The 26,243-nt window shown below is 39.1% G+C and overlaps 1 protein-coding gene across 1 annotated transcript; it reads right to left on the bottom strand.

The window, feature by feature from the left end:
* Positions 1 to 7,384: 7,384 nt before the first annotated feature.
* Positions 7,385 to 24,382, bottom strand: LOC139984157 (uncharacterized). The gene is made up of 2 exons (XM_071997912.1): positions 24,075 to 24,382; positions 7,385 to 11,912 (listed from the first exon to the last, which is right to left on the bottom strand). The coding sequence occupies exons 1-2, from the start codon at positions 24,252 to 24,254 to the stop codon at positions 10,431 to 10,433; spliced, it is 1,662 nt and encodes a 553-aa protein (XP_071854013.1). The 5' UTR covers positions 24,255 to 24,382; the 3' UTR covers positions 7,385 to 10,430.
* Between the last annotated feature and the right edge of the window lie 1,861 nt (positions 24,383 to 26,243).

The following is a 26,243-nucleotide window of genomic DNA, read 5'->3' as shown; positions in this document are numbered from 1 at the left end:
CTATGCACCGCCATTTCGGTGTCTACTGGAAAAGTATATGTTGTTGTATAGCTATTGGTAAAATTCATCTTGTGACCTAATATTATAGTAATTTGATTGGCTGGAAGTATAGGCACGTTCTCCACGTCTTGTTGATCGATGAATCTTGCTGCACTACTAAACACTGGCGGATCCAATGGGGGCCATGCCCCCCCCCCCCCCCAAGGTGAGCCAAAAAGTGTTTCCGAACATCCGCTAAATCATATGATTGGAAATTTAAAAAATCGAGAGGAATAGCAGTGGTAGACTAGTCTAAACCATTTCGTTTTCTGGTTTAAAATTAAATGCAGAGCTCCCAACTGACCCGCAATTCGCGGGAATTAGACCCGCATTCTAACACCCAAACCCGCTGACCCGCACAAGCGTCCGAAAAAACCGCATTGTAATTGTCAAGTATACATAAAAAAAATTTGCATCAAATTTTGACTTAGCAACCATCATTTCTTTAGCATTTAGCATAATAGAGTATTAAACCTCCTTTACAGCATCATTTGAACCTCAAATTAGCCTATATATCTTTTCATTGGGGCGAGCAGCGAACATTTTCATGCCACGGGAAAGAATGAATTATCACCTACTATTCAATTTATTGATGTTACACACAAAAAATGGATATTTCTCAGAAAATTTTGGGTGACAAAAGCCTTTCTAAGTGCCACCATTTTACATGTAGGCATCACCAGGATTCCAAAAAAAATCAAAAGGGGAGGGGGACACCCCCTCCCCTTATACCCCTCCCCCAGGACGGCGATTCGTGGCATGGACCAGCATTTGCCTTCTCAAGAGTTGGGAGCTATGTAAATGTATGAGCATGAGGATTTACAGTGGTTAACACCATTTTGCAGTTACAGGCTGGTTGTAAGAAATTTATAACCTATGAGAAATAAAATTTCTTGAGAAAGATGATCCCAACTTTGTTTTATAAATATTTTACAAAATTACACCTGGGAAACATTTTTTTTAGAAGTAAATTAACATCACCATTGTACACTTTTGTCGCACCAAATTGCATCTGAGGGCATTCAGCAATAGAAAATTTTCCAAAGGGGAGGGGGCACCCCCTCCCCTTAGACCCCTCCCGCATATCACTCTAATGCCACTTTGGCCCCTCCCAAACAAAGGCCCTGGATCCGCCAGTGCTACTAAAGGACGTAAGGTCTCCATGCTTTTACACGTAAACTAATATTAAGTTTGTCTATTTTCATACAATCAAGTCACCGAATAAACGCAACAAATCCAATGTCATGCTTTCCGAGGAGAAAATCATAATCCGCGATTTATACGTAAACAGATCATTTACCTGTGTACATAAAGAGGAATAGTGACCTCTATTTGGAATCGTGCGTCATAAATGTACGGTGGCTTTTATGGACATTGTAATATCGAACAAATGATAATCGAATAATTTGAATGCTAATCTCGAAATTTCGATTTAAAATCTTGAAATTTGATTGAAAATGACGAAACTTCGACGTTACATCACGAAATTTAGGAATTTAATCTCATGAATTTTCGATAATTACATCAAAATTTCGCGATGAAAAAATTACTTTCGGAAGCTTTGTTTGTTGTTGTAGTATTACCATGTCTGTATTTAACCAGCGTGCAAATACCTTTGCTACCTCTCTAAATAATTACATATTGAAGAAAATTTTATGTAGTACGATAGCCATGACTAATTCGCCATAACTAATGAAAAAGTCTATTTGATATGTACATTAACATGTTGGACGCGCGCGGAGCGCGCAATATATGTTGTTTATATTTTTCGGGCAAGTCGTTACAGCCCCCCCCCCCCATCCCCATCAAATTAGGCGCCTATGCCGACACCCCCTTGTTATGTAGCTGCTTTCTTTTAATTGTTTTTTTTTTTTTTTTTGGCAGTAGGGCATGGATAGCAGATCTGGCAGGGGTTGGTCATACACTGATCCTTAATCCCTACCTTCGATTCCTATTCCCAGTTGAAAAAGCTACCACTGTTTACACCAAGCTCCTCGCGGTTTCCGGCGCCGTTTCTATAGTCAAAGAATTCATCTCAGCAGGGAAAAGGTTGATCAACGTAGCTGCTGTTCTTTCTTTTTTTTTTTGCGAAGATAAGCTGTTCGTGATCTTAAGTATTAAATACTGCAACGCTATCAAACTAGAATATTTGTTTAAAGTTTTTTTTTTATAGTTTTTATTTTATATTATTTGTTTATAGTTTATAGTAAAAGGGAGTGTTAGCTCAGTGGTTGACGCCGGTGCCTTTCCCGAGTTCGAGTCACTCCAAAATTAATGTATGTCGTCCAGTTACAAAGTTGTTGACAATTGACAATTCCCAATCAGCGTTAAAAGATGAATCTAAGGGACTGACTTTGGTCAGCTTGCGGCTTTGATAAACCAATGATGGCTTCTTTGCGAGTTCCTGCTTGCAGGAGGGTCTTACAAACATAAATACATACATACATAGTTACAGTATGTAGGATGTAATGTGCATTTCTGTAGGAAAAAAGCATGAATACACCGGTGATAATCTGTAATAAACTGGTCCTGCTGCAGAGTAAGTAATCACATAGCAGTATGAACACATGTCGTACATAGTAAGTAATCACATTATTATCACATTCTGTATGAACACATGTCGTATATTTGTCCAAGTATGGAAGCTCTTAGTTGCCATCATGTAAGTTTCACTTGGAATAATATTTCCGCTGATCAAATAGACTCTTTCAAAAAAGAAATTTTGTCTTCGTATTGTAAACTTGTTAACAGGATGTGGTTTTATCCTACTAATTCAGAAAAGTGTTAAACATATTTTATTAAACAATTAAATTTGACCACATGAATGTACCTTTAAAATTCTTCAGCGCTAGTCATGGTGGCCAGTTTGGCGTTTTTATGTGTGTGTAAAGTTTCCTTGACCGAAGGAAAATGAAAATTCCCGCTAAACAGCCTTTTTGGCCGTTTTGAGGCGTCTGATAATGGCCTACCAGTTTAGAACAAAATAGTAGCTAAACCATTGTTAAATTCTCTTCGAGCACATTGACTCCATTTATTCATATCGTCCAGTCCGTCGCAAAGTGGCATACGCGTCGGTAAAATCATAGGCAATAATTTAAATTTTACTCCATAACAGTTCAGCAAGAGGCCCCCTGTTCCAAGAAATCGCAACCCTACACAATTTTAACTCACAAACAGGGTCAATTTTAATAAAAGAACAGCAAATTCGTATTTTTTTAGCCTCCAAATTTGGACGGTTGCGTGACAGAAAAACTAAGAATCATCTATTTGCAAGTTGCGGACGGAAATGTATGATGTGTTGAAGCGCCGGACATGAAAGGCCACTACTTGATTTCCAGGATATTTAAGGGTTATTTTAAAGCTTCAAACTACTTCTATGCCATAAACTGTAGCACAACAGCTACATAGTGGCATCGTTGTGCATTAGTAGAGGTAATTGTGGGGTTTGTATATGCAGTTGGAAGTCAAATCTGTAGTAACAGTCACAGGTGACACCAAGAACAAGGTCTGGCCCCTGAGTCAATTACATCACTCCCTCCTTCTTTGAAGTCTGCAGATTACCTTATGAGTATTACCGAAATAAGAACGAATTACGTTTTATCCTATATTTCCCGGCAGGCCCCTCTAATTGACACCAAGCTGTGGGTCTGCAGCCCTTTGAGTCCCCTCCCATCTCCCCCTCCCATCTCCCCCTCCCATCTCCCATCTCCCCCTCCCATCTTCCCCCCCCCATCTCCCCGTCCCCCACCTTTCAGTTTATCACCTGTAACTCTACTAGACACAGGAACACAAGAAGCTATAGAGGTCATCTCCTTTTCATATTTCAAGGGTCATTTTTGTATTTGAAGCTTATCATAAAAAGTTGGAATATTTCGGCTTTGTAATGAAAACAGACCTCAAAATAAATTATCACAAAAAGAAAATCTTTCTATATTACTTTATCGGTAAACTCATAATATATTAACTTAGAAGATCACATGACAATGAAAACATAGCCAATTGAACTTTTAAACTATATTTCATATTCCAGTGATGGAAGTTATGGCAGTCAGTACGTTGAATGACTGAGCTACTAGTTTTACTTAGCACACTTTTATACTTTCACTACCCTTCTCTTCATAATCATTTAGCCAGTACATCTAAACAACCCCCCCCCCCTCTCAAAAAAAACAAAAAAACAGGCAAATATGTGTAGAAAGATTCTAAAAAACATTTTTTATGACTATTTAAATGCTGGGATACATAACCTTTTTTTTTAACCAAAAATTTGTCTGACCAAGATATAGCTGTTTTTTTGAATAAATTACAACAACAAAACTAATACTATAAATATGGATTTCATTTAACATTATCAGAATACATTGCAATCATTCGATTTCGTCACCTAAAAATAAAAGGTCAATTCATAAGGTAAGTTTATCTCTAAATTAAATGCATTTTTGTGTGTCGTAATAATATCAGGTTTAAAAATGATATAATTTCCAAAGTCTTCCTTCAAATTTTAAAACATTATTCTTTTCTTGAAGCTATTAACTGACCTGCAATAACAGCTATCTGATCACACCTTGAAAAACTTATAAAACATATATAACTTCCAAATTCCTTAATTGAATACTAAGAAATAAAAAAAAAAATAATGATAAACAAAAAAATAATGATAAACAAAATTGAAAAATGAGATGAAATTGACATCTTACATGTTAAGTAACATTGCATGTCTTTTTTGGCACATTTCTGACATTTTGGAGGAAGAGTGATCTCCTAACATCACAATTTTACTCATCGTAGGAACAAGATGGACAAACTTACCAGATAATACCACACCCTCCCCCCCCCCCCGCACATGCTTCATCTTCCGCTTTCCTCCCCAAGCCTTCCTTCCAACTTCCATTTCTTCTAACATTCCCTTCCTTCCCTGCTGCCTTGGAACTAAGAATGTCATCAACCCCCCCACCCCATCCCTTTCCCACAATCAGAAATAACAGATTAAAGATAACAGAGACCCCTCTCCCCCACAATCAGAAAAACAGTACAACTCCCTCCCCCCACCCCACAATTGCAGCAAACAGTATCACCCAAACATCATAGATAACGCTATGACCCCCCCCCCACCCCTTCCACCTCCCGCTCCCCCACAATCACATAAAACAGTGTTACCCCAAAACCAAAGATAACAGTGTAACCATCTCTCCCACAATAACCGAAAACAATCTTATCCCAAACCAAAGAAAGTGTGCAACAGTGTGAGCCCTCCCCCACCCTGCCCTCCTTCACAATGGAAGATAACAGCATTATCACCCCCACCCCCCCCATAAAAACAGCATCACTCACAAACCATAGAAGTTATCCCAGTATTTCTTGTGTCCTTCTCCTCCCCCCCCCCCCCCACCTTACACCTGAAACATAGGTGCACTGTAGTTAACATTGAAGAACATCTATAGTGGTTCTCAAACATCACAATATTAGCACGCACTAAGCCCAGGAATAAATACACCAAAAATTATGATGCCCCAAAAAAAAAACAGAAATAAAAAAAAATTAAAAAAAATTACCAAAAGGAATCTACAAACCCAGCGACCAGTTCCTTGGCAACCTACTGTAATATGAGATGGAATGATACACCACTGTGTGAAAAACCAAACCTAGCCGTGTGGGTGACAAAAGGAATCTCTTTCGATCATAAATATGACACCAACATACCAAACATTCCTTACAATGGGCTGCTACGCGGTGCTTCTGGAAACGTAACAGGGGCCGTGTATTTATACTAAGGACAGATATTTCCGGTGAGAGGCTATAACCGTATAAAATATCACGGGGATGTATTAACGAACAGCCCTGTCTTGTATTTATGTTTATGAGCTTGCACATAAAACCAATGGAAAAGACAACATAAAAATGGTTAAGGGACATTTTGATGTGACAGTTGACCAGAAACAGGACAAACTTTGTGAACATGTCGCAAACCGACCTTCATTAAGCGCACTCTTTCGATAATTCTCTTAACAGCATCGGGGTGGGGGTGGTGAGGGGAAAGGGGCTTAACAATAATTTTGAATTTTGGTTGTGTCCCTTTTTAGTATCCTTGTTTTTTTGCTACTTATTAGGCCACATATCTTCATTTGTATCATGGATGCTTATAATCAACATGGTTATTACAACTTTATATTACATGATTTGCATCTTTATGATTTTTTTCAAGGAACCCTGCATCAGGATGAAGATAAAAGATTACAGCAAATTTGACAAGTTCTTTCCTGGTGGTTCTACATACTCTAAATATTCTATTTCCCTGACATCAAATACTGTTACAAATTAAACAATTCACATTCTTCAGTGAAGAAAAATTAAAAAATGACTTTTGAGTAAATGAGTAAATTAGAATATGAGTGACCATTATTTGAAATTCTAGATATAATTTGGCGGAGTGTATAGCCTAGTGGTTAACGCCGGCGTCTCCCAGTCATGAGATCCCCGGTTCGATTCCCCGCCGACAGCAATGTGTGTCGTCTGGCAAGGGTGTTGTTCAATAACAACTTCCTGACATGGACGTTAAATGAATGTGTGCCGAGAGATTGGCTTCGGTCAGCTTGCGAGTCTATAAGCCTCCATGGCTTCTTTCGCGAGTTCCTGCTTGCGGGAAGATCACATATACATACAATTTGGAGGTGTATAAATTTTTGGTTCTCCTAATTTAAAATGTTGGCTAATACTCTATATGTACAAAACTGCTATATATCTATGCACTTGTGCATAGCAAACTGCTATGTGATACCAAAAATAACTTATTCTCTGATATTATGTTTCAGTATTTGTGACAGAAGGGTGTTAGACCAGAAGGAGGAATCAGGATTTTAAGAGGAGGAAGGTGTGACCCTGAGGTCGTGAATATGACCCCCATATAGGCAGGAGAAGGGGGACTGGGGGGGGGGGTCGCTCCCAGAAAAAAAAAAATCAAATTTTAGATGTGAAATTGTGAGGCATATTGGGGTATTGTAGGATATAAATTAGGTCTACTGTACACAGGTTAGCCTGGTTATGCTAATAATTACTATACTTCTTTGTAAGTGGTTCAAAAAACAGGGGGGGGGGAGGAGGGTAAACAACTCCCTAACATCCCTGTTGATCCCTGCCTGAACACTATCAATCATAAAACAAATATATCCGATCTGCAGCAAAATGTTTGAGAAAGGCAAGTTCACATAGATGGCTTTTGTCAAACAGCTGCATGCATATACATGTAGTAGAAAAATTTAATGTGCACATATATGGCTTATAGGAGGCCTTCAGAATTGGTCACGTGACTACACAGTTTGTATCGAGAAAAGATTAAAGACTCGAATAGTTTTAGAGATAAGAATAGTTTATTAAGACTAAGACACTGTGGATGAATAGTTGACTCTATTAATGTTATTGCATCTGACATACTAGTGGAATACATTAGTGCTGTGCTCATCTTTGAGCAATGAATCTCCCCCTGTGAGTGCCCCCTCGAGATATGTGAGCGATGCCACGCTCACCGAGCCAACCCAGCACATGGCGACTGCTGTCTTTATCAGAGCTGGCATGTACCAGAGATAGTTGCATGTTTGCTCGTCCAAACAACTCTTGTTTGCTTGTTGCTAATTTCTCCGTCCGAGCTACATACTTATGACAGGTATACACTAACTGCTCTAAAACATATTCCAAATTGCATAACTTAGGAAGCACGACTGGCAATCAGGCTATACTACTGGCAACAGCCAATGACTATTGCAACAGGAGACGGACGACCAACCATGGAGGCTGGTCTTCCTGTATCAACAATATATTGATAATTAGTGATAAATCACATGTGGAAAATAGGCTAGGCTGGCTATCCTATAACAGTAACTGACAACTAACAATTCACAACAGAATACAGATTACCATGGTGATTATATATCATTCATACTGAGGATTGCATGTTTTATCTAAGAGAGCAACACATGCTACAGTCAACTGATGAAAGTGATAGGAGCAGAAAGGAGGAACCTGAAGGAGGTTCAAGGGAACCTAACTTTCACATTCACAAGCTCTCCCCTCCTCCCTTCTCCCTCCCCGCCCCTCCCCCTTTGATGCCTCCAATATCCCATCTGTAGTTATAACCAGCAACAATAGAATAAAATAATCACTTTTATGTACCTTACATACACTTACTTATAACATGTATATCAACACAGTTTAGTTAGCAGATTGAAAAAACAGTTATACAAAACATAGGATTACTTGGAAGTTTGGAATTCGTCTGGCTTTGGAGAGCATTACTAATTTCATTAGTCTCTACATAGCACATAAGTACATACCCTTCTTTCTGTGATCTAGCACACAAACTAAATAGATCTCTTATATACTTAAATATTCTGTATAGAGCTGTCACCAAATTTTAGCTTGCTTACTGTAAGAATTACCCTACATCTTTTTCGACAGAACTTTTCCTGAAGATCTTTAACTTCACGACATAACGTTTGCTGTTAGCTATAAAATATTTCTCAATGAGGCAAGAAAACTGTCAGGGCTAATAGCAAATTATCGTTGTGATAATTTGAGCATGGGTGACCATTCTGTAACCCTCTAGAAACATTGTGGGGGGCTTAACTGATGGTCCTTCAGTTGATTGATATCAACATGATTGTTAAGTGAGCAGTTAATTAATTAGAAATTCCCCCTTCATATTGGACAAAGCCATAGTATAATGAGGTTTAATTTGAAGTTCTCTATTGTAATTTTCAATATTGTTATATTTGTTAATTGCTCTTATCCGAATTTTAAAAAAAAGGTTCCCTCTGAAAAAAATTGAAAAAGAACTAGCTACTGTATTCAGATAAGTTGACTGTTATACAGTAGTTTTTGCTTGCTATTATTCATGAATATTTCATCAAAAAAAAATGACAGTTTTACAAGTAGCTGGTTTTTATCCAAAAAATGTACGTTTGTTCATGTTAAGTACTGCAAGGCATTCAATAAATTAATCATATTCCTGATATCAATGAATAATTTATTGTTTAAAATTTTCGTAATTTTTACCATGATTATGCCCCCAAAAATATTGCTTATCTTTTCCTTATCAACATGTAACAAAGCTAACAATGTAATTGTACACTAGTGATTGCGTGAGATCAATTTATTCAAGAGCCTTGCAGTCGAACGTCCGTAAATTTTACTGGCAAGATGCTGCATCTAAAGCTAACTACTTTACACTCTAAGATCACCGTATGTGTATTAAAAATTCATGTATTCGTTATGTGACCAGTATTGATGGTACATAATACACTAGTTGAATTATAGACCCCATTTTTCCTAAACATTTGGGAAAACTTTTCAAAGATGATGTTGTGATTTGTTCTACCCAAAGAGCAGAGAAAAAGAAAACTAGAGAATTTTTCCACTCTCTTTCCAAAATCTGCATGGCTTCCTATGAAGTATTCCCCAGAAACAAGCAACTTCATATATAACAAATTACTGAAATTAGACAACAAACTCAGAAAATATATCCAGCAAAGTATTTTTTAGCAAATTTGTTTGAGTCATTGCATTTCCTTGCCCCACCCCCCCCCCCCTTAAAAGCTTGTCTAAAAGTAATATTAGCATTTGTGAAGAAGTTGTAAATTTGTACAAAGTTTGAATCCTCCACTCTTGCAGGAATCTACTGTGCTTTGATGGTTTGTGAATTTTGTGTGTTTTTTTTTTTCATTTTCTTCTTTGCCTACATTTATTTCTGAAAAGTTAAACATAATTTGTTATTCTTTTATTTCAAACAATGTCGGCATTAGATTTTCCTAAAACTCTCAACTGTCATTTCAGAAGGTCTATTTCATTTCATCACTTATCAATTTACAGAAATAACTAATTAACTTTATCCTGTCATATTTTGGCAGGTTAATACCACACACATGACAAGGCTTATGTCAAAATAATTTGCACTTTTTTGTAATAAATACAACATATCTATACAGTTTTTAATAATTCTTTTCTTCCAGCACCCTCTTCAGCTGGCACAGAGCTCGATCACTTCCTACACGAGCACGAAAAATATCTGGCCGTCACGAGGACTGTCACATAATCTAAACACAACCCTGTTCAAAATCTTTACTTGTTCAGAAAAGCCAGCTCAACAATGTTTTCAAAACCCATTCCAATAACTTGTGCGTATCGACGGAATCTCACGGACTTTAACGTTGGCAATGTTGGCTCATCATCGGTATCTGTACTGTATTACCATCCTAACAGATCCTATCCGATTGGCTCATGGCCCATTAAAATACCACGAGGGTGATGCATGTATATATCCAAGGCCTCGGTTCGTCTGCTGCGACGATGCCGTCAAGATACACAAAATGAAAGTACCGAGAGAGGGAGCTCGGCAACACGTTTCATTTCTTGACCTGCTTCTCCAACTGGCTGAGGTAGGTCTGAGCGCTCTGAACAGCCTTCTTCCTCTCCGTACGAATGGTCACATCTCCCTGTGTGTCTATCTTGTCCAACGATAAGAGGGCTCTCATTAAGTACTCTTCGATTCGGCGGTATTCTTTCGTCTTCTCCCGGCCTTCGAATCTCTGCACGTCCCTGCCCAGTTCCGCAATGGAGGACGCTATCTTGGCGATCTTCTCAAGAGGTGTGACTTGCGGAGCTGACTGGCTGTCGGTTTCGGAATCGCTACTCTTGGCGCTCTCCTTCTCTGATCCAGATGGGTTGCTGTCCTCTCTGTCGGGCGCTGGGGGCGCCGGCATCGGTATGGGAGTTCTCTCGTCCTTTTCCTTTTCGCTCGGCGAGGTCGTCCTCTCTTTCTCGGGGGTCGAGCTGACGGACTGTGCATCTCTTTTTTTCTCATCCTTACGATCCGTCGGCATGGAAACTTCAGGAAATGGGTAGTCCGCTTCTGGCAACTGTTTGAATTTCTCGTGATCGATCTGCCCACTCTTTTTACTTTCACCCTTATCCTCGTTATTGACGAAGTTCACGATGCCGTCTGAATTAACATTCTTCCTCCTCTCCTCCTCTTCCCTTCTCAACGTCGGGAAGTGAGCCTCACTGACGAACCTTGGCATATTTTTCACATTCTTATAGTTGTCCTTGATGATGGCGGCGGTTTCCTTGGGATCCGTGATGTTTCTGTTTTCGTCTTCCGTCTGAGAGGAACAGTCGTCTTGGCTGTAACCCTCGTCCTCCGACGGAGGCTCGTCCTTGACGAAGCATTCCCGACCCTGTCCTTCGATTTGGATGGGAATATTAAATGTCTTTGGCTTGATTTCCTCCGAGTCGTTTACCACCCTGTTATTAAATCCTCCTCTCTGTTGCCTCTGGTGGCTCATCCTCTGAGGAGGAGACCAGGTACTGTCTCTTGAGGTTTGCCTGTCAAGGTGATGAGGCTGCTGATACGAGGATGACGATGACGTGTCCATCTGCTGAGGTTGTCTGTTGTACAAGGACTGTCTCTCGAACATTGGCTCTCCTTGGTGTCTGGACGGGGAAGACGGACTATTCCTCTCTTCGGCTAAATTCCTGTCCTTCTCCAGCGTTCGGAAACCGCCCTGTCCGTCCGCCACCATGATGGGGATCCTACGGGACTGTCCTGGACTGCCTGGGGCTCGGTCCGAGTTATCGCCTCTCGGTTCACCGTACTGTTGCTGTTGGAGATTGTGCCTTCTGATCTGGCTTGGACTCACGCTTCCACCACCTCGCCGGAACCATTCTTCGGTCATGGGGGTCTGGGCTCTTCGGTTGATCGTTGGAAACCTCTGTCGGTTCAAGGTTTGATTCTGATTGAAGAATGGATGCTGAGAGTCAAAGAAATCCATGCCTTGTCTCATGCGTTCTTCCGTGGGTGGGGTGTGAAAAATCTTTTCTCGGAAAACCTGAGGAAAACAAAAACGAAAGAGCAAACTGGTCATTAAGTTGGCTACGAAAGTTCAAAATTTGGTAAATTGTTGTTCCATTGCCTTATTCATGACAACAGTAAGGAAGACAATTTTAGAGCCAATGCAATACAGTATGCATACTGCTAAGATGTTCACCAAAGCTCAACATTTTCTGTGATCTAATACCTTTGAAGGGGTAAGTGCATACTGTATTCCAGTGGCAGAAGAAAACATTTCACACTGCTAGTCGAAAACCCATCTCAATATTGTCCCCATCGATTCATAACGGAACATAGCGCTCACGGCACTCCGAGAGGGTCCTTAACTGTGTAGCGCAAGAGCCATTTTGTGTGTGTTTTGACCTGTATCTTCATGTGTATTTAGTCAATCATTTTGGACCATCCACATTTTGAAAGCTTAAACTGTTAGCTTTCTGGTGGTGTATGCCTTAATCCATATATATTTTGGTAACCTTACGCCAATTTTTAATTAAAAAAGTGATTTTAGGATATTTTCAATGAGAGTACACTTGAAAACCCTAGTTTTTCCGCACTGTGTGGGCTATTTTTGCCCCGTAACTTTTGTTTGCGAAGTCCTAAAATCCCAGTTCAAACGGTAAATTAAACTATGAATATTCATCACGTTTTCTACCGATTCTTAACTAAATTGACCAATGAGAACCTAACGCCAAATTGCAAACTATAAAGAAATCAGGGATATTCCTTCTGTTTCCCTTTGTTCTCAATCGACATGACGTCACAATACTGTACTCAGCACACGTTGGTGAATGTGCATTCAAGAAGTGTTGTCGTTTGATTGTGATATCTTGAGTTATTGTTAGATTTAACTCAAAATGCTTCTCACTAACTTTCAGAAGACTTTATTTATTCATTTAATTGTAATTTCGGTTGAAAATAATACCTCCAAAGTGACATTTTCTGTATCCTTTTGAACCTGTTTCTGACCACGCGATGAAACGACTAAGTTGGAGCGTACCAAACCACAGTTTGTGGGGTACGTAGTTGTTCTAAAGACTATAGTTCTGTACTGTTTAGCACGCAATATAGCCTTACAGTGTAATGTCTATACTAGCTGCGTATAAAACAGTATTAGTCATACTGTAGCCTATAGACTAATTCAAGTACAAGTCGTAGTGGGGTTCGGCCTAGTATCACATTGGTATTAACCCCCTAATGTATAATGGAACAGTCCCTGACGCTCTCCGCCGTCGCGTGATTGTCCACAGAGCAGCGGGGAAAAAGTAGGTCAGCAGAAAAACCGCAAAGAGGTGCTTGCTGCAAAGGCAATTCTTAGTTTTCGCTGTGAGCGTTTTGGTCTAAAACTTTCCGTTATGTGAGATATGGCTGATTGATTGTAGCCTTTTTTGGCTGGTTAAACACTGGATTCTTTCTTGGAGTAGATCACAGTACTAGGAGCAGGGATGTAAGTGCAGCCCAAAAAAAAAACCGGAAAAATATTCGGAGACCCCAGGTGAATGCCGTCCTAACACATCCTGCTCCTAGCTCTGACTACTTACACACTATCGTTATGTTAGGCTAGCTCAGAAGTATTAGCGCTAACACATCCTACCCCTAGTTCTTACTACTTACACACTATCGTTATGTTAGGCTAGCTCAAAGTTACGAATACGTCGCAGCGAACTACGGAATAAAAAACAGTCTCACATTCGAATGCGATCACAAATATCGACTTTCATATGCGTATCCCGTAGATTTTCGCCGCTCACAAATATCACAAGCGTTAATTCCAAAACTTATGTCGAGCACCAGCAGTTACGAAGATATTAATTAGCAGTCCAATCAACATGAATTAGGCAACGTTTTTCAACGACAGAAATGAGCTATAGCGATTTGAAGTTCGCACGTACGCAACGATATTCACATGGCACAATGTTGTACAGTGCAATGCGATGATGCGAAACTGGAAATGGTATTTTGAGTGATCGATGAGTGAAAATTGAAGTTAGCTTGCTGCAACGGGCCAGGCATTTTTGCCGCGTTGTGTCTTTGATATTTGTACAATTTTGTGGAACTTTATTGGAATTAAAAAAAAAAACGGATTTCCGTAAAAATACGGAAGACTTATTGGAATTAAAAAAAAAACCGGATTTCCGTAAAAATACGGAAGACTTACATCCCTGTAGGAGTTCTATGATGTCATAATGGCAAATGTGCGGTATTTCAACAGCTTGAATTTTCTAATATAATGTCCTTGTTGAAATGAGTGGGTTAAATATTAAAGAGAAACGCAAAAAGAGCCAGCCTTCAAGTGAAAATTGCTACGATGACATCATTCACTCTGTTGTGGCCAGATGCATAATTTCACAAAATACTGTACTGGTCAGCAAACTTGAAAAATTACATTTCTTTGCAAAACAAAATACAATTCATGAGAATGTGATTTGACCTGAAGATGCAGAAAATTGCATCTATGTACAGCCATTGAAATATTCCTTTAAATGTGTTACATGTAGGTTGTTTGTAAATTGTATACTCTTTACCCTATGACCAACTACTGTACAGTACTGTACATACTGTCCTTAACCTTCTAGTCAAATAACCGTCTTGAATAAAGGTTTGTCTACAGTACTTCTTGTCAGAGTGTTACAAATCGATCCCATACGAAAAATTTTGTGTCCCACAAAATTTTCATGCAACATTTTAAATTTCTTTCACTTGCAACATTTTTATGTTTTTCTAATTTCATCACTGATCATGCTGGGATTTTGCTGGAATAAATAAACTGAAATAATCACAAGTTCAGCCAATATCACTCACAAGCCACGTACAGTAGATGGGAAAAGGATATGATGTACATATATGGTAAACTTAACAGAAAACTATGTCCTGTAAGAAAAAGATCAAAAACTTTAGAAAGTTCACCTCTGGCACTCAGATCCAGTGAAAGTATAGACAAAGATTAGCTGTGTACACCGTTTAAGAGCTCTGTACAAATAACAGATATTTTGTAGCCTAGTGCACTTACAGCAGGCACTAGGACACTACAGTGTGTGAGCAGTCGAATACAAAAATTAACTTTAAACCTGAAATCCTCTGATCAAAAATCAGACAAATTAAATCTAGATAGTAACCACTGACGCCAAAATAACTTGTGTGCGAATCTGAAATGCGTACGTAATATTTATATTATAACTACGTGCCGTAACCAAGTCTGAGGAATTTTTCTTCACATACATACACTGTTGACTCATATTATTCTATAGCAGCGGGCCTTGGTGAATCAGCACCAACTTGAAATAATTCTTTTGAGAAAAAGCTTGGGAGACAAAAACAGTTGACCTTTCCAAGACACATGTATGCATGGTGGCATGTCCCACACGTTCTGTTTCAGAGGCCTCTTGATTGAATGGGCATTGTTTTTATTCAGCCAGCTAAATCCATTTACACGCAAGCCATGCTAGATGCCTAACAGCAAAGGAAGCCACGTGTCACCTGACCAGGTTACAAAGGAATGCAATAGTGGGGGAGATATCTGAGATAATGAAACACACAGACAGACAGATAGACAGACAGGATGTTATGAAATTACTGTAATGCATATATTATGTTACCATGACAACTACTGACTACCGCCTTAAACTACAGTACATGGCCGCATAGGCCTACTGTACACACTTTGTATGATCTACCCTCGATTTGCTTGTGACAAGGGGGAAGGTAATGTTATGTTTGTGTGTGAAACACAGATCTGTAACAAGTGACAACACTATATAACATTCACACTAATTAGGATCAACATCTGGAGCGTAATATTGTTACTGAACCATGGAGGTATTTTACTTTGAGATAATCATGATGCATACATGTTGTATTGTATCGGTTCCCTGTAAAGGTATCCAGTAGTCATAAAATTTGATTTCACCCTGGAAACATGTTTAGAACTGTAGTACACAGTGCTACAGTACTACCCACTGTGCCACAGTTTGTATATTAATACACCCTAGCCAGTAATACATACTGTTCTGTAGGAATAACTAGTGTATAATACTGTTACTGCTCTAAACAGTTGCTTCATAGAGGGGTGGGGGGGGGGGGATAGTTGACCTTGTTACCATGGATATATGTTACAATAAATTCCCACAGCTACCATATATTCAACAAACTCACAATACAGGTGTTACAGTGGTGAGTTCAAATTTTGTGTAGCAGGGTAAAAGAACAGAACAGAACAGTTACACTATTGTATGAAAGGAAGAATCTACCTTTAATTCGTCTGGCTGCACCTTCAATTTAAAATTGGTTTCTCTGTTAACAGTTTACAAAGAGGGCATAGTAATACTTATTATGCCTGTGGCATGCATACATGCATGCAACCAAAATGTGGGCAGAACAATTGATTGTTTGATGTGTACTGTAACAAGTTTGTGTCACATCACTAGTATTATCAATTGATTGAAACACAGTTACAGTGTCAATGTTACCATGGGAACACTTTCATTACTGATGTCACAATGCAATTTTTTGATACATGTAAACTTGTACAGTACGCTCAAGGTTTCACTGTACACATGTAATGGGCAGGTCACAATTCAATTTCACTGATGTCAAAATGCAATTTGTTTATACATTAAGATACAGTACTGCTCAATGGGCAGGTCTGTATATATTTTTTTTTTATATTTTACACATTTTAAAATATTTGCAAACTGTTTTTTTTTTAATTGAGTTATTATAATTAATTAGTAACTTTAAATACTGTTTGTCAGGCTACTGTACAAGCTAAAGATATTTTGTAACTCTGTTTTCTCTTCCTTTTTTTTCTTTTTTTTTTATTATATCTATCAATTTAAGGCATTGAAGACTCACCCCAAACCGTGTGCGGCCATCTGAAAAAGTAAATTTTCTGTTGCTTGCAAATGACGTTTTGTTTGTGTTGCTACAAAATGCAGACAGTAATGAAACGTGATACCTTGTTATCTTTAGCTGGACCTGAGATGTCCATTACTGTATCGTTTGTATACTGTGCTGTGGGTATTGACCGCAGCTGTATGTACTGATTGTACACTAATGTTTAATTACCGAAGGTAGCAAGCTGTGTGTGTATATTCTGGGATCGATGGTGGCAAGGGCGGCGGAACCGGGGGGGCACAGGGGGCACGTGCCCCCCCACTTTTCCTCAGGTTAAAAATGTGCCCTTTTTCTACATAAAAATTTAGGCCAGGGAACCAGAATGAACACTCGGGAAGGGCCGTTTCCGGCCATCTGAGGGGTTTGTAAAACCAAAAATTTTCTTGTACGCTCCGCGCCAACCGAAGGTGGCGCTCCGCTCAGATAGTCGTGCATACAACTTTGCAAATCCTGGCTATACGCCCCTGACTTTTAATGAATTTCTGTGAATGGAAAAAAATTATTAGGATATTAACAAGAAATAAACTCTAATTCGGAAGATTCCTACATTAGCAACTAGCATGTTTTCACCTCATTTTGTCTCAAAAGAAAACTTGTTCCTTGCTTCCCAATTTGCACATTGGATATTGCAGTGCTAGTATGCATATTTTCCTTGAGGGGGGGGGGGGGTGCAGGACGTTGATGGAGTGATGTGTATACGCAAATAAGTTAGTACAATAAGAGTTATAAAGGGTACTAAATATAAGGCTGCATCAGTCCAATCGAATTTCTGCAAAGTGCCCTTTGATGTCGGTGCCCCCCCAGATTTAAAGTGCTTCCGCCGCCCTTGGATGGTGGTGTTTAACACTTCTGTTACACCTCATTCAAAGCTAGGTCAAACTAGGTCTTCACACCCTTTAATGTAGCAGAGTAAAAACATAAAGCAGGATGGGCCCCTTCAGTAGCTGTCTACCCTTTTCTGGAACGTCTGGGTTGATGACCCTAAACAGTCATCCTTTGTACCATAATCATGTACCAAACCTACATTACTTTCTGCCCCTCTGTGTTTCCTGACAAGAGAAGTTAAAATTGCAAGAAAAAACTGCCTCAGTGCCTCACTACTATAGTGCAAGCAAACATCTTGTTCTACTGACATACATGTTGGTGATTGAAACAAATCTTGCCATCAAATAATGTGCCTGCAAACAGAACAACAGTGGTGATGTGCTTCCACATTTCAACAAGTCCTGTGTGTTCACTGTGCATACATTACACACTCTATTAGTGTGCTTCCACATTTCACCAAGTCCTGTGTGTTCACTGTGCATACATTACACACTCTATTAACTGTGTGCTTCCACATTTCACCAAGTCCTGTGTGTTCACTGTGCATACATTACACACTCTATTAGTGTGTTTCCACATTTCACCAAGTCCTGTGTGTTCACTGTGCATACATTACACACTCTATTAGTGTGTTTCCACATTTCACCAAGTCCTGTGTGTTCACTGTGCATATATTACACACTCTATTAGTGTGTTTCCACATTTCACCATGTCCTGTGTGTTCACTGTGCATACAGTACACACTCTATTAGTGTGCTTCCACATTTCACCAAGTCCTGTGTGTTCACTGTGCATACAGTACACACTCTATTAGTGTGCTTCCACATTTCAACAAGTCCTGTGTGTTCACTGTGCATACAGTACACACTCTATTACTGTGTTTCCACATTTCACCATGTCCTGTGTGTTTACTATGCATATATACAGTACATACTCTATTAGGACAGATGCACTTTACCTACAGTACCTAATTCAAATTGCTTGTATAATATTACATCATGTATATATGTATACCGTAAGTCTGAATTGATCTCTTATAGTAATTAGTACAGTAACTGCCCACTCTCCCATCACTCCCTACACCCACCCTACCTTCTCTCTATCCCATCCCTGCCCCCTTATGTCCCTGCCCCGCCCCCCTTACAATACCTCTTCCCCTTGATCCTCAGCTTTCTTTGAGACTAAGGCAGGGATCCTGACATACAGTATGATCAATGATAAGCTGTCAATTGCAACATGTACAGTATATACCCTTAATTTTTTGGGTCCATATCCACTTTTTTTCATGGAATTGCCCAAATCACAAATTTTATGAAATTATAGTTCACATGCACATACACAAATGGAAAAATCAATTCTACCACACTGCACAATAAAGCAATTGGTACCAATCATCCCAAGGTGTCAATGTCAATACATATTGTACTTGTTTGTTAAAAAAGAAAAATCAGCACAAGGACATCCCTAACTGTAAATTATACAGTATATGTACACTTGTACACTAGAAAAATAAAATTGCACACTACTACATACAGTATATACATAAACAAAACTTCCTGACCTCCAAACTAAGTGCTATATTTAGACACACATGGGAAAAGCGGTCTCAGGGAAATCAGACACAAATGCCACTCATTTAATATCCAGGGACAAAGTTTGCAGTCACTGATTAATGGTTACTGTATTATAAGTGTCCCAGCTAATTAATCCAAGCTACTGTATATACTATACTGCTGTGTGTAGCATACTGCGGTAACTAACTAGTGCACACTTCTACAGTACTACCGCAGGCTCTACAGTTTACAAATTCCTTTTCAAGACTTAGTTAGACTGCCATGGTCAACACCAACAATCATAATTTGGATTTGAGGTACCAGGTTAGGAAAAAGAGGATGCTGCAATAACAAACATCGGTATAGATATATAGGCCTTGTATCAAATTATCGTCGCGCACGCCTCAAAATAAATTCAGACTACGCTGTTCCCTGGCTAAATGCCAGTGGATATCATTGTTTGCAAATTGCCAGTACTTAAAAGGAAAAGAGGCACTTGCATATCTCTGTCAGCAGACATCTAGAAACATTTAAACTCACGATAAACTGTCTGGTAACAATCGTCGGTCAAAAAGTTTGCATGATTTCTGTAATTGTATGTGCCCTTTAATATTAATTAATATTATATTGCTTTAGCATCAGCAAATTAATATTGGGCAGCTCTTATAATTATCCCGGAAGTAGAGTAACCGATGTGTGATAATTCAGGGAAACTTCCGTGGGAACTGGTAATTGATTTGATTTCAAGCAGTTTGCATATATTCATGGCAAGGGGGCTAAAATGTTGAAATTCTAGGCCTATACAATAGTGCATATATATACTGTAACATAATGTACCCAATTTATCAAGAAATACTGCGACAGTAGACTTATTGTACATGTCTCTACTCTACAACTGCACTTCTTCATCTACACAGACCTGTCCAAATATTGGTAATGTTCCAGTTAGCAATTTAAGCCCCTTGACACTGCTACAGTTTGCTATGATCCTCCATAGCAACGCATGTTGTAGGTCTATCCATAGTACTAGTCCCTAGCCACACTGTATGTACTGTACAGTACTGTAGGTGTAACAGTTAATTTCCCTTCTCACATGAAGCACAATGCAATATTCTGCCAGTCTCATATAACAGTAGGATTATTGCCACAGATGTTTCATAAATAGGCCAACACATGTTTGTGCCCCCCCTACCCCTACCCCTGTTAGGCTGAATGCAAAGTGGTCCTCCTCCACCCTTCATTCACTTCTAATTTTCTAACAATGCAAAAATTTCCAGGAATTTGTCTTCCTTTTTAAAACTTAAGTGTACATTTTTACAAAGTCATATACTCTATATACATGTGTACGATAAGTCTGTACCATCCAGTATGTTGAATTCACTACACCACATGTACACTAAAACATTTAATATTGCTGACCTAGATCTCCAACAAATTTAATTTAAGAGCAAGACAACTTATTTAAAGTTGCCTACTTATTTTTGGATCATGAGAATGAACTTTAACTGTACTGTACTGTACCAAAAGAGGTTAGTTTAAGAAAGAAACTACCAAGGTAATGAAATAAATATATATACTGTACCTATTAGATTATGAAACAATGTCCATATTTAGTTGCATTGTACAGTATACAGTACAGGCTGCAAACTTGATGCATGTCAAACTGGTCAATTTTTTTGCTGACATTATCAACTGACAATGAGAACAAGGTGTCCTGCCCTCACCATTTCAGGATATATGTGGCATTTATGCAGGCCCAAGTAATTAATAAATTCCTTCCTGGCGATAAATAATCTGTGAGAACACCGTGTTTCCTGTACAATATATGTCAGGGACGGTAGATACAGCTTCTAAACAATTAACACACAGTAGTTAAGAAGGAGTGAGTGTCGTTTGTCTTTGAAGCAGGAAGACACAGTTAATAGCAAGTGATATGGGAACATGTAACATGTGTTCAGTCTTGGATGCCCTTGTTAGGGACCCTGACACAGATATGAGATTTGGAGAAGGGCGGGGGTTGGGGGGGTGGGGGGGGAGTGACAGGAGTCAGATGTTATATTCAGTATGATGTATGTTATGAAGCTGAAGTTGCTACCCCCCCCCCAGTCTGCCTGCATCAAGGAACTGATTATAAAACTAAACGCAGTTGTTTATTTTACGTACAGTGCATTAATTTTCCTGCTTATACAGTCTAAATAAGGGACCATTGCCAAATCTAATCGCCGTCATGACGGCGTGCGCTCGCCAGGCTATTGTTCACGTCTTCAGCTTAGTTACACTTGGGTGATCAGCTCTCAGCTGAGACTCAGATTTAATGAGGAGGGCATGGGCGGCGATCATGGGGGGGACGGGGGGGACATGTCCCCCCCAATATTTTAGGTGGGGGGATATAGTATCTAATATCCCCCCCAATATTTGGTGGCATAGTTTTTTTTAAGCATATGTTTTGTATTTTTTTATGATATCGCTAGTAATTTCAAAATAGAAAATGCTAAGATGCAACTTACAAGGCCTGGAAAGTGCCATTTCCAGCGATCTGGGAGGCATTTTTGGCGAAAATTTTCTTTTGCGCTTCGCTACAACTTATGGTGGCGCTACAATTAGAAAGTCTGGGTACAAGCTTTGCCCCTCCCTTGGCAAATTCCTCGCAAGGCGCCTGTCTAACCGTGTCACAATTTGTTACTATATATGACCGAAAGTAGTTTTTACTTTTTTTCTCGAAATGAATAGCTAGACGGACTGCATCCGTAATGAAATTTGGTTTGCATCTTGTGTATGAGTGTAAGTACGCAATCATATATATGATCCACATCGATATGGGTTCACTGGGTTTCCATTTGGCCTGTTTCCTACAAGATTTCTAACCGCAGGTGCGTAGCCAAGGGAGGGGGGGGGGGGTGAAGGGTGGAGACCGCCCTCCCCCTCGAGCATACTTTTTTGGTATTTTTTATGATATCGAAGTTTTATAGTAGCCGTTATAAGAGGTTTTAATATTTGTACACCAATAATTTAACTGTGTCTGAATTTTCGAAAATTCCTTGACCAACATTCATCATATTTCCCTCTACTCGTGCAATTTTGACCGGTCTATTAGGGGTTGAGGGGGGTTTTTCTATATTGGTTGTCAATAGATGAAATGTTGTGCAACATTATGGGTATGTTTTGAAGTGAATTTATTATTCAAATTCTGAACAAATAATGGGCTTAAAACCTTGAAAAGTGGGGCTGACGGGTATTGTGTAGCGTTACGTAGAATTACCTACAAAAGCAATGATCCACAGGAGATGCAATGAGGTCGAACATGATGTGTGACTGGTGACAATCTTGAAAAAAGTTTATGAATGAAAAAAAAACTATTAGGAAAAACTTGGTTCTCAGGCAAAAGTGTACATCTGGTTGGTCATTTTCAAGCCCGAGAAGTGCCATTTCCGGTGATCTGGGGGGCTATCAAAACCAGAAATTTTCTTGTACGCTGCGCGCCAACCAATGGTGGCGCTCCGCTTTGATAGTAATTGGCCTGCATCCAAGCAAATGTCCCCCCCAATATTTGAAACAGATCGCCGCCCCTGGAGGAGGGCCATCTATGACATCATTGGTGTGGACAATGGACTTCCTTAGTGACCAAGATGAATGACATTTCGTTTTGAATAAGGATTAAGTTTCACGGGTAACTTGTTCTGGACTAAAGATACCAGGCATCAACAATCGATTCAAGTTTAAGTTTGTTTGTTAATGACTATTGTGTCGACTTCGTGCACACAGTTTTGTATAGGCTATTATAAGTGTGTATGCCAGTATAGGCTTCGTGTATTTATGCTTGTATAGTACTGAGTGTTATAGAACTACCAAACGTATCCGATTCAAACGATCATTAAGCCCTATATGCTAAAACCGTTGAGTCATTAACAACATATTTTTCACGAATAATGGTATTATTTGATACTCCATAACATTGCCATATTTCTCAAATATTACCTTACAAATAAAACCTGAATGTTTCCTTCATCGTGATTCAGCAAAACCAACATAATGACGTTGAATTGAGTTTGTACAGTCAAGTTAAATGGTAATTATTTAGGCCCCGGTGACCTACGAATATTTTTGTAACTGCCAAAGTGATTGATGAACGATCACCAAAATTCATGACTGAGATCAAAGCCTTTATACCTATGCATGTTAGTGAACAAGTGTGAAATGCAAAACTATGATGTTGCTTCTTATCCATGTTTTCATCTTTTGATGACAAAATTTTACTACATGGTTAGCAACCTTGGAATGTCCCCTCCATACATGCGAAGTTGATATAGTGGTTGATAAAATATATATAAATTTTGGCATTTTCTCCAGGAATTTTTCAGCAAGTAACCTTTGGTTTTTTTTTTTTTCTCAATAACAGTTTCACATCTGATATACATCGCACTTATTACTTGTTCATTGGCTGTTATGGCTGCCAGGCTCTGGTAAAAACTGCCACTGAACCTGTGCAGTTTTGTCTAAATTTGTTTCATGTTTGTCTTAGGTCCCGCCTGTTTAATGTTGACTTAAATTACGTTCTTTGAAAATCTTTCTTTTTACCTTGCAGCTTGGAACAAGTTTCTAAGATAGGATGAAGAATCACGAATGCTGCACAATAATTTCACTTGAATACAGTAGTTGAGTCCTGCCTAGATGTTCTTTGGTACTGAAATAAAAATTGCTAGTACTGCACAATAAAGTACCCACTACCTCCATGGTGTAAGTCCTAATCACTTAGTGTACAAATAGTATAGCCCTATACTAGCCTAGGCTAAATATGGGCAACAATTTCTTCATGTTGCCAAATTCCAATAGCTGTTTCCTTATCACACTTACAAACACATAAGCAAGGGCAGTAAGAGAATGATGTAGCTTACCTCTGCAGGTCTACTATTATTAACTGACTTTGCAGGTCTTGGATCTGTAAAACTAGTTGTCTTGGTATTATGATTTACGAACACTGGCCAACCGTTGTCGGGGTGAATAACCATTTCCCAACCAGACGGTAAAGGATCTTCGGTTGTGACTTCTCTAACTTTTGGTTTAGTAGTATTCATAGTTCTACGATTATCCGTGTTTTTATTCCAATATTCCACGTTAAAATGTATTCCAGCAACTTCGAATCATCCCAATTATCGAGAAAATCCCTTGCTAGAATGTACAGGAATGTTCTGGCACTCAACTCAATTAGTATTCGTACAACCTACACACGTACGTATGTCAATTAAAAATCAACAGTCACAATGTCAGGGAATGTGTGTAGAAAGCACTCGTAAGTTCTTGAAACAGACTTTGTTGTTTTTGTTCACAAGCTCCGCCCATAGATCGTCAGCCTTGATTTAATTGGATACAAGATAAAAAATGGCCGCACGTTTAGGTTTTACCCAATGAAATGACGGCTGACGAACTTGTTGGGCGCCTTATTAAGTACGGAAGCTAAGGAAAGACATCACACCGTCATATGTTTTTTTAATTGATATTGAAAAGCACGAGCTTTGCGAAACATTAAATCTTAAAATAACAGTTTTGGGTACTTTCTCCCGTCTTGAGAAACGTCGAAACTGGAGAAAAAAGGTGTATTGACGGGATTCTTCATCAGAGCAGATATAATTACCTTCACATATCAATGTTTAAAATCGGTAACAATATCGGGCCACTATTTTAAAATTCCAACACTTAAACATTACCCATAGATGATTACCAAAAATAGCTCTTTGTGGCAGCTGATTTCATATTATAGTTTACCACAAAAAACAGTTTTCTTCTATTATGAAAACTTTTTTGTTGCGATGCGGCGAAGACATTCGATCATCTGCTATATTGCAGAGATTGCGCGATTATTGCTTGTTCCATTTCAAGTGATGAATTGAAAGTCAATCACGTTTCTTTAAGTTTTCCAATTATCTGTTTCAATGTGTTATTAAGATACTGACATGCAATTTTTATTTGAACGAAGTAAATTTGAAATCAAATCATAATATCATTAATCTCTTGCTTGTACATGTTAAATCGGAGGAAAAATCCCCACCAACAAATATATAGTTTGCTTTGCCAAATGTGAAGTCTGGCCTAAGAATTAACCGTAAAACTGAAATCTGCCGTTTTATCTTTCGTGTACCTTGCGTATATGCCCTGAAAATCCACAGTTATTATAATAAGCACTCGTGCTGCGCATGCACCCCTCCCCTCCCCTCCCCACCCCGCTCTCTCTCTCTGTCAGTTTCATAACAAACCTAAGCCAACAACTCTATAACAATATATCTCAAACAGGAGCAACAACGCTGCAGAAGCACAGCTAAGTTTCTATTTGAGAAATTTGTTTTGATTCGCATTATTTCTGAGCAGTTTATCCATTTGTTTGAGCGAAAAATATAAGACATAGAATGGATAATGGCAAGGGCGTAGGAACCGGAGGGCTGGGGGCGCCAGCCCCCCCCAGTGAAAAGTATGGGGGCGGAAGTATCATTCCGCCCCCCCCCCCTCCGCTTCGCAAGTCAGAAATCCCTTTTTTCATTTCCAAATGAGAAAAAAATATCATTTGGAGCACCAAGTTGCATCTAAGGCCAGGTGAAAATGCAAAATTATTTACAAAATTGGGTGTTGGGTGAGTGGGTGTTGAAGTGTGCTATATTGCACCAAATTGCATCTGAGGCCACCTGGAAATGCAAAAAATTTCCCCTCCCCTTAGACCCCTCCCCCAGGCCGGCCATCAGTCTTCAGCCCCCCCCCCCACTCAAAAGTACCTTCCTACGCCACTGGATAATGGTGTCATTTCCTTTCCTCCCATATCCGTTCTTCCTTGCCTTATGATTCTACGTGCTCCTTCTTATAGCAGACATATACCGTAGTGTGTTACAATGTTGGAGAGTTGTAAACATTTTTTTTAAAGACATAAAGATAACTTTTAATTGAAATAACCAATGATAAATGCGACACATGATTATAGCATGGCGGGTACGATCAATAACCAGTGTTTCAAATCACACATTTCAGAAATGAATTTCCACGAATCTCTGCAATCCGGTGACTACCGTATTTCCCGACAT

This window comes from Apostichopus japonicus, chromosome 17, assembly GCF_037975245.1.
Source record: "Apostichopus japonicus isolate 1M-3 chromosome 17, ASM3797524v1, whole genome shotgun sequence".
Lineage (NCBI taxonomy): Eukaryota > Metazoa > Echinodermata > Holothuroidea > Aspidochirotida > Stichopodidae > Apostichopus > Apostichopus japonicus.
Note: the sequence above shows the minus strand (reverse complement) of the source record. Positions and strands in the feature narration are given on the sequence as shown.